Here is a 10059-nt window from a genome sequence, read left to right as displayed (position 1 = left end):
TCTCTGATCTTATTTGAGAAGTTGGAATTTTTCACTCAATTCTACCAAACTCTCAATATATCTATTCTTGTTTGCCCACCCAGACCACTACTCAGCTATTAGAAAGTATTTTTAAGTCTAAGGCATTGTGAGTGGCCCCACAATTGTCTAATTTGTGGGATAAAAACTCATTTCAGTTGACTACTCTGTGTTTTTCTATAAAGTTCTGTCAACTTTAGACAATAAAGTCTCATAATTTCTATTTTACATACTCTTCTTCTATCCATCTAAATAACGAAATCAACTATAATTGACTAATATTTGCAACCTTATTTTCTAGTCCCTCATTACTTTATATCTCAGTCATTTTTCTTGACTTCAGCCAGAAGGCTCCTTATCACTTAATTAAACCAGGTTTAAACTGTTATAAGTATATTGGATAGGCAATATTTTCATGATTTCACCATACATAATCCTACATTAAAGACATTTTACATATTTTGCATCTACACCTTTAATTAACTCTTCTCTTGTTCATGGAATACACTCTCCGGAAAAGAGACTTCTTTTTTCCAAGAGTCACTTAACATTCAACATGGTCTTTTTCCTTCTCACCCAACCACTTTTATAATTGGTGTCTTCCTGAATTATCACTTGGGTTTGTGGCTAGAATATGGAAGTATGTTCCAAGAAGATTGTAAAATCACAAATTCTGGATTTGGAAAGGATCTTAGGGGCCATTAGGTTCAGAGCTCTCATTTATAGAAACAGAAACAGAACCCTAGAGAGATTAAGTGATTTGCCCAAGGTCATACAGGTAGTAAGAATCAGAGGAAGGATGCTGAGGAGACAGGGGGAAGACAGTACAAGGGAACAGGGAAGGAGGAGGAAATAGAGACACTTGGTGGCACTCAAGAGTGGCCATGAGTTGCTTCTGAGTAGTAATCATGTCATAGGTCAAGATGTATTTATTAAGAGCTTACTATGTGCCAGGCGCTGTGCTAAGCACTGGGAATACCAAAAAAAAAAAAAAAGTTCCTGCCCTCAAGGAGTTCATGGTCTAATACAGGAGACAGCATGCAAACAACCATGTACAAACAAGACATTTGCAAGACAAACTGGAGATAACCACAAAGGGATATTAGAACATGATATGATATAATGATGATATAATTAAGAGGGATATCATAATGTATGATGATATAATATAGAATATTAGAATATAATAATAATACCTAACATTTAGATAGTGCTTATTATGTGACAGGCACTATGCTAAGTGCTTTACAATTACTATATCATTTCAACCTCACAACCCAGGGAAGTAGGCACTATTATTATCTCCATTTTACAGATGAGGAGACTGAGGCAAACAGAGGTTAAGTGACTTTCCCAGGGTCACACAGCTAGCAAGTGTCTGAGGTTGAACTTGAACTCAGTGCTCCATCCATTGCTGCACCATATAGCAATTATCATAGAATGGATATAGTGTAAGACAGAGGTTCAAGGTACAGGGGAGGAGTAGCTAGGGTGCAATGGATAGAGCACCAGTCCTGGAGTCAGGAAGACCTGAGTTCAAATCTGGCCTCACACACTTGACACTTACTAGCTGTGTGACCCTGGGCAAGTCACTTAACCCTGTTCCCTAGCCAAAAAGAAAAGGTACAGGGGAAAGACCAAGGAAACCTATGTTCTCTAGAGCACAGACACATGCCTATTTGCTAACATCACTGAGGAGGACTAAAGCTTTAGAAAGACGGAAGTTTAGTCACAATCCTTAGGAACCACAACAAGAATGTGATGGCATTCAGTTCTACAAACCACGTATGTTCAGTGCATACTTTAGAATAGGAGTTCTTACCTTTTCTGGGAGGGTGAGGGAAGGAGGCCATCTGGTCTAACAAATTCTTACTGTGCCTCTGATGGATTGATTACTGATATAAAATAGATGGCTCCACCCTTTGTCACCTTGGTCTCTCTGGCCTAGGGAAGCAAGGGTGTTTCTATTCTCTCTTCCTGTGCTGTTCTCAGCGTCTTCACAGGGCTTTCAGTAAAGAGTTTAGAGGAGATCTAGGCATCTAGGATCAAGTTGACCTTGGAGTCAGGAAGACCTGAGTTTAGACACACACTGACTCTGGGCAATTTCTTAAGACTCTCAGTTGTAGCGATGGAGGGACAGAAAGGAGGGAGGAAAGGAAGAAGGAAAAAAGAGAGACAGAAATAGAGAAAGAGAGACAGAGAGGGAGAGAAAAAGAGAGGAGACAGAGACAGAGAGGTAGGGAGAGAAGGCGAAAGACAGAGAAACAGAGAGAGATGGGGGGAGGGAGACAGAGACAGAAAAGGAGAGGAAGAAGGAAACAGACAGAGAGAGGGGAGGAACAGAGAGAGAAGCGGGAGGAGGAAGACAGAAGGGGAAGAGGGAGAGAGAGAAACAGAGAGAGAGAAAGTGTGTGTGTGTGTACGTGTGTGTTTAGCGGTAGGCTGGGATGGCAACATTTATGACTAAATTCCTCGATTCATGCCAGAGCTGGGATACAGATGGAATTGCCACAGACCATTTATAATAAGCCTCTGGTCAGGAAGCACTGCCCATGAGGCCACAAAGTAAATGTTGGGACAAGTTATAGTTTCACAAGTGTTCTAATGAGGGGACTGGGAGGTGCATGATGCATGTATGAGCTAAAAGGTGGGGAAGGGCATCCTTAATCTGGTAATAGCTTACAGAAAATGTGGATAATTTCTGTGGGCAGAACAAGCCCGATTAGTCACAATACAAGATGCTGGCCAATACACAGGGGAATAGACACCACTTTACTACTTTTAATTAAGGTTTGGCACATATTATGAAAAAAAAAAAATCCACCAAACTCCTCACCTGAAAAAAATCCCAAATTTTCCTGTCCCTCCTAATCACCTCATTATAGGTAGAGGCAGATAGATGGCACAGTGGATAAAGTGCTGGGCCAAGAGTCAGGAAGACCTGAGTTCAAATACTTACCAGCTGTGTGATCCTGAGCAAGCAAGACCTGTTTGCCTCAGTATCCTTAACTTGAAATTGGAGATAATAATAGCACCTACCTCCCAGGAAGATCAAATGAAAGATTTGTAAAGTGCTTACCACAGTCCTTAGCACATAGTAGGTGCTTAATAAATGTTTGTTTCCTTCTTTGCTTCCTTATAGCATAGTGAGAGATTTAATAAAAAGCACTGGCCTTTGGAAATGCAAGATCTGGGCTCAGCTCCCAGTACTGTCTCTTAAAAGTAATACTGAGTGTTACATTCCTTCTCTGGATTTTTTTCTACATGTATAAGAAATGAGGTTGTTGTAAAAGAAAACTAAGATCTGTATGTTTTGTGACAATCTTCTGGCACAAGGGAATCCCTCCTGGAAGGACATAGGGTTCACCTATTAGCCCTTGCTTTCTACAACTGGGCTCACAGTCCCCTGACAGGCGCAGCTGTCAATAGGCTAAGTCCTTCTCTGGATACCCAGTTTATGTCTAAGGAAAGACCCATGGCCAGCCCGAGACATCAGGAAAAACAGCCCCTTAATGAGTTCAGGTGCTGAGAATGCAAAACCATGGGAGTCAGCGCAAAGCTTTATTGCAAACAATGAAAAAGAGGGGAAAGGGAAGAGAAGAAAAGGATACCCAACATACAACTCAGTCATACACACTAACATAGAGCATAACTAATGTAAGGGCAGTGCTGCAAGGAGGGGCACAGGTATGGGTCCATTCAGCAGGAAGTTGTGCTCCTGCCGGGGAGAAGCGTATGCTCCAGCAGGAAGGGATGCTCTAAAGTGCTTTTTTGAGAGTGAGGTTCTTACACCATGATTTTGGATGGCCGAATTGTGTATCAGAGGTCAGGACAAAATATTATTTCGGGGGGGGGACTGTTTTCAGGGAGAAAAGCTGGTGGTAGACAAAATATTATTTGGGGGTCATGGCTATACCAACCGTTGAAAAATGTTGTCAGTATTTTTCCACGAGTATGTTCTATAAGCTTTCAGCCTCAAAACCATAAGGCGTAATCATAAAACAATGGTTTTCATGCATAGATACTAAGCTGTAGCGTCCCTTAATGGGAAACAGTCATGGTGATCTCAAGATCAGCAGGCTTAATCTTATAACACTATGCTACTTTTAAATTAAATATATGATGGTATAAAAATGTGAGTTATTACTACTACCTGAAATTACTTATATTACAATGTTGACAGCATGGTCCAAGAGAGTATCTTCCATATTGGATAGAGTGATCAACTTATCTCACAAAAAGACTTGGCATGTCTATGGAGAAAGGGGCTTAAAAAAAATTTTTTTTAATATAGTGCTCCAAGATTTACAAAGTACTTTCTTCATAATAATCCTGTGAGATGGTGCAAATATATTGCAGATGTGGAAACTGAGCTCAGACAGGTTGTGTGAATTGCACAGAATAACCCACTAGAAAGAGTCGGAGTTGGGACCTGAATCCACATGTTCTCATTTCAAGTCTAGCATTCTCCCTACTATACCATGCTGTCATTTTCTGGGAGAGTGAGGGGTGGGAAGAGACAAGTGAATTTGTTCTACTTTTTTATACTTTGCTATCATTCCTCAGCTGCCTTGGAGCTTGGGGTCTATTCACCCTGGAACACCCTTCCACTATGCAGGTTCCCTTTTCCCATTGGTGAAATCCCTGCTTGAGCCTCCATTTTTGGAGTGGGGCCCAGGCCAACATGGTGGCTTTTATTCTGTTCTTGTCTTTGCTTCTAACTTTTCCCAACTTTGACACCATGCCCAGTCCTATCCTGCTTTTCACTTACTTTAGTGTTATCTTCCTTCATTAGAGTGTAGTAAACTCCTGGAGGGTAGGGACTACCTTTATTTTTTCCTGCATTTGCATCCCCTCTGCTTAGTACAATGCCTGGCACATAACACGCACTTAAATTTTTTTCTTTCTCTTTCTGGTCCCACTACCACTTCAGCCTATTTCCAGACTTATCAGGGGATGTGGATCCAGCTGGGAAGAATTAAAGGCCTCTGTGGTTCACAGTGATTTCAGGTCTAGCTCATAGATATCTAGACTGAAGAATGTTCACTTGAAGGCCCACTAAGGGTACTTCTGAAGGGAACTTAGGTGGTTGTGTTCACTTTGGGATAGGTTTGGGGGTATACAGCAGCAGTACTAAAAGGTCTGTTGTGTCTATAACCAACTCATCTAAAGGACGCCCGCAAACCAAGATGATTCTAGGCCACAGATTAAATCACTTACACATCAATATCAACTCATGGCTTGCACAGCACCTTCCTCAGAAGAAACCTGTGAAAGCAGTAGTGCAAGTTATTTCTATCTCCATTTTATAAATAAGGAAACTGGGTCTCTGAGAAGTTAAATGACCTCCCTATGATCCCAGTTAGTAAATAGGATTTTGAACTCAGGTTCTCTGACTCTGAGGCCACTTGATCTTCTATGCCATGTTGCCCTATGGCAGAATCATTTGGGCTTTCTATGAGTCTTACAGACCATGGGTTATCTAAAATTATACCTCCTGTAGGTATTTCCAGAATGGCTAGACTAATTAGAAGCCCCACCAACAATGCACCAGTGTCCCTGTTTTTTGCTTATCAGTAGCTCTGATTTTGACCCACTATCTCATTTTGAGCCTTGAGGTTTTAATCTAGGTCTTCTTGCTTGGGGTTACTTGATATGCTCCAGATGCTGATGTGTCTGCCACAAATCTCTGGGTAATAATAATATTATACAGAGCTTACTGGCACTGTGCTAAGTGCTTTACATTCTCATTTAATCCTGACAAAATCCCTAGGAAGTAGGTGATGATACCCCCATTTTATAGATGGGAAAACTGAGGTACAAAGAGGTTAAGTGACTTGTCCAAAATCACACATAGTACATGTCAGATTTGAACTCGGGTCTTCTTGACTCCAGACCCAACATATCTACTGTACCACCTAGCTGCTTCCAATGTGTCCTTCTACAATACTCTACATAAGCATAAATGCCCTTCAAACCTAGGGCTCCCCCCTGGATAGAGAGAAATTATCTTCCCACACAATATCTCATAATATCATTTCTATAACTCTCTTTTGAATATCCAGGCCCCCTTTCCCTATTATATTCTAAGTTCACACTTTTTCTTGGAACACAAATACTTATACCAGCAACTAAAACCTTCTTCATAGGAGTAGTCTACTTCAAGCTCCTCCCCTCATTCCTGATACTGGTCTTATCTATGAATACATTGCCTCAAGATTTCCACTTAGAAGCCTTTGGACACCTGTTCTAAAACCACTGCCTGCTGAACTTTTGCCTATGCATACCTGCTTTTCCTCCATATCCTTAAAGCCTCAAAGACCATGACTAGTGTAAATGCACCTTAGTATAACACAAATCTTATGCTTGATGATTATGTGACCTTGGGCAAGTCACTTAACCCAAACCGCCATTTCCTCATCCCTAAAAAGTGTATAAATATGTGTACTCCTTACCTCACAAGGTTATGTATTTTGAGCAGGAGGTAATGTGAGGCTCAGTACAAGAGGTTCAGATTTAAGGTTGAGAATTCAAGACGCATTACTAACAATTCATTATTGTATGAACTGTGTGCAAGGTACTGTACAAAATCCAATTAATTGCAACAAGTTCCTCTGATAAAGGTTTCATACCCAAGATATGTAAGGAATGGATTCAAATTTATGAAACTGAGACCTAATCCCCAAGAGATACCCAAAGGATATACACAAGTTTTCAAAGAAAGAAATCCAAGTTATCATATCAAGTGTTTTAAATCACTAAATAGAGAAATGCCAATTAAAGCTGCTTTGAGGTTTTATCGCACCCATCAAAAACAAAGAGAAAATGACAATTATTGGAGCAACTGAGGGAAAACAGGGACACTGGTGCATTGTTGGTGGAACTGCAAGTTAGTACAAACCTTCTGGAAAATGAACATGGATCTAAGCTCCAAAAGTTACTAAACTGAACCCAGATATGCCACTAGGCCTATAACTCAAAGAGAACAAAGGAAGAGGAAAGGGACCTATACGTACAAAAATATCTTAGCAGCTCTTTTCATAGTAGCCCCAAATTGGAAACTAAGTAGCTGTCTTATTGGGGAGTGGTGAAACAAATTATGATGTATAAACACAGTGGAATATTATCATGCCATAAGAAATGACAACTTCAGAGTAAACTGGGAAGACTTCAACGAATTGACAGAGTGAAGTGAGAAAATGAACAATTTATAGGACAAAACTGTAGAGAAAAACAATTTGATTAAAGGCTTTAGACTTTGATCAATGCAATTATAAACCATGAGTTCAGGAGACTAAAGATGACACTTGCCTCCTGCCAGAGATGATGAACTTAAAATGCTGAAACATATTTTGGAGCATGGCCAAAGTGAGAATTTGTTTTGCTTTACTATATATGTTTACGATAACGGTTTTGGTTTTCATGGGGTGGGGGGGAGGTATAGTGGGAGGGACAAATTATGAATACATAAAAAAATTAATAAACTTATTTTAACAACAAAATCAAACTTAAAGAAACAAGCTAACTGGAAATCTGTAACCTAAACCGATTACACAGAGACAAAACTAAATGATAAAACACAGACTGAAACGACAACTTTGCAAATGTAGATTTGCAAGTTTTCTTGGGAATTATTCCCCTGTTCTTGTTCAAGCCGTTTTTTCAGGCTGCTCCATTTGTGCTTCAGACTAATGGTTTGGTTTTTTGCAAGAATGAGTGGTATGTGGTTGTCTTATTCACCTACAATCCCAGGTACCCTTCCATAGTCTCTTACACGGCCTCATTTGTTGTCATAATTTAACTATCCTATCTGTGATTTTCTACACAAGGGATCCTTGATGGTCTGTTTCTCTCAGAGAAAATCTCCACACCATTTCAGGGGATGGAAGATCAGCTTCCTAATTTTGGACATTTCACACCAAATCAACCTATTTACTATGTGAACCGTAGCAATCATTGCTTAGGCTTCAAAGAAGTGATATCCAAAGTGACTGGGTGGGGATTAAAGTGGGTACCAAAAGAAAAGCAGTTCCCACCACCTCCAAGAAGGAGGAGTTGTTGCTCTTCTGGTAGGAAGATGCTGGTATGGTTGTGCAGCATTAGAGGCCATGGAACACAGGTCGTGTCAATATGGTATTCAGAGCTCAGTTTTGTGGTCAGGTCAATTACTGTCACTCCAGGAACAGAGGAGGAATGAATCCAGACCCCTCCTACCAGCAGCAGCTTTCCATCAAACACATGGGCTGTGTGAGAATATCTTGGGGTGATAGGAGGCTGGACCTCCAACCTTTCCCAACAAAATCCACTAGAGACTGGTTTCAGGAAGTGTACGGAGCTCAGTGGTTCCTCTGAAACACTCAGGCCTCCTGCAATGAGGGCTCCTCCCTTCCAACTGCAGGCACTATGAGAGTGTCGAGCATCAGGTTCTGGCCCTTCTACTGGTAAACTGACCCACGTCATTGTGTCCACGTGTAGAAAAAGCCAGTCACTTAGCACAGGATCCTTCCCATTGCGCCCTCCATACACAAACAAGTACGTCTGCCTTTGACAAAGGACTTTAGCAGCTGAGTGTCGCCATCGTGGAGAGGGGAACTCTGATTCTGGGCCAACTTCTGTGACGGTCACCTTTAGGTTGTCAGCACCATTTCCCTCTGGGGAGGGGCAGCAGAGCCAGTACATCCCCAGGGCGGGAGTCACTGGGGACAGTCTCCCACCCAGCACAAGAACCAGAGTATCTGAGAAGGATGTCATAGTGTGGAAGAGGCGTCCATCCCATCGTGCTCCAGTCCCACACACGTGGCTTGCATTCCACCTAGAGCCGGCTTGTCTGAACAGCACATGACACTTGCTCATCCTTGCATGTCGCCCCTCCTGCTCACCAAAGCCCCCTGTGCTGAGGATGACACTGGGGCCCAGAAGGGCTGAGGCATGGCCAAACCGCTTCAAGGCACAGGCCTCGCCCTCCCCTAATATACTGGCAGACAAGACGCCAGCCGGAGGGGCTGGCTCCACCCGAGGAAAAGCGTCCACGGGCGGAAGCGGCATGGCCTGGGTCGGAGAGCCGGCGGTGGAGGCGGCCAAGATGAAATAGTGGGAGCACTTGAGGTGCCACTCCTCAAACTCGTCGAAGGGTTCGAGCGTCTCCACGCGCCTCCGCTCCACGGCAGGGACGAAGCCGCGGTAGAACTCGTTCATGTCCAGCGCGCTGCAGGCGCCCCAGCCCGCGTCGAGGAAGCGCCGCCGCTGGGCCGCCACGTCGGGGAAGCTGGCCAGCCCGTGCAGAGGTGAGCTCAGGCGCTGGAAGTGCTGCTGCATGACCCGGCCGAAGGGGTCGTGGGGCCCCATCTGCTCGTAGAGCACGAAGAGGGCGTCGGTGAAGCGGCCCGCTGCCCACGCCAGCAGGGCCGCGGCGCTGCCCGGCGCCAGGTACGAGAGTACGGCCTCGGCTAACAGCAGCGTGGGCGCCCCGACGTCCAGGCCGGACGCCTCCAGGGCGTCGTTCAGCGCCGGCACGTCGCGCAGGTCGCTGCCCAGGAGGCGGTAGTCCTGGCTGGCGAAGCGCAGCGCCGCGTTGGGACCGAGGCCCAGGTCCGCCGCAGTCAGGGGCGGCCCAGCCAACGCGGCCAGCTCCGGCGCGGCGCGAATCTTCGCCGCCTTACGCTCGGCCACGTCCGGGAAGTCCACTTCCCACACGGCGGCCCGGGCCAGGCGGCCCGCGGCTTTGAGGCGGAAGTACAGCGAGTCGGACCCCGCGCCCAGCGATAGGATCTGCCGGCGCGGCCCGCCGTCCTCGGCGGGAGCGCGCTCCAGGAAAGCGCGCACACAGTGCCTCACGGCCCGCGCGCGCACGTAGTAGCCGCGGTGGATGAGCGGCGCGCGCCGCGGGGCGCCGGCGACCAGCAGCGCCGCGAAGGGATCGCGCACGTAGCCGTGCGCCGCGAGGGAGCACTTGCTGAGTGAGCTGCTGTCGTTCGTACTCTGCACCGCCCCAGCCCGGCGCTCGCGGCCGCGTGGGCCCATGGCCGCCGGCACCCGACTGGA

General features: G+C 44.9%; 1 protein-coding gene across 1 annotated transcript; it reads right to left on the bottom strand.

The window, feature by feature from the left end:
• Positions 1-6692: 6692 nt before the first annotated feature.
• On the bottom strand, positions 6693-10042 carry LCMT2 (leucine carboxyl methyltransferase 2). Its single transcript, XM_027869870.1, has one exon. The coding sequence runs from the start codon at positions 10036-10038 to the stop codon at positions 7972-7974; it is 2067 nt and encodes a 688-aa protein (XP_027725671.1). The 5' UTR covers positions 10039-10042; the 3' UTR covers positions 6693-7971.
• Between the last annotated feature and the right edge of the window lie 17 nt (positions 10043-10059).

The sequence above is a fragment of the Vombatus ursinus genome, unplaced genomic scaffold (assembly GCF_900497805.2).
Source record: "Vombatus ursinus unplaced genomic scaffold, bare-nosed wombat genome assembly UNPS02014794.1, whole genome shotgun sequence".
NCBI classification, from domain to species: Eukaryota; Metazoa; Chordata; class Mammalia; order Diprotodontia; family Vombatidae; genus Vombatus; species Vombatus ursinus.
This window is presented reverse-complemented; position numbering and strand designations above follow the sequence as displayed.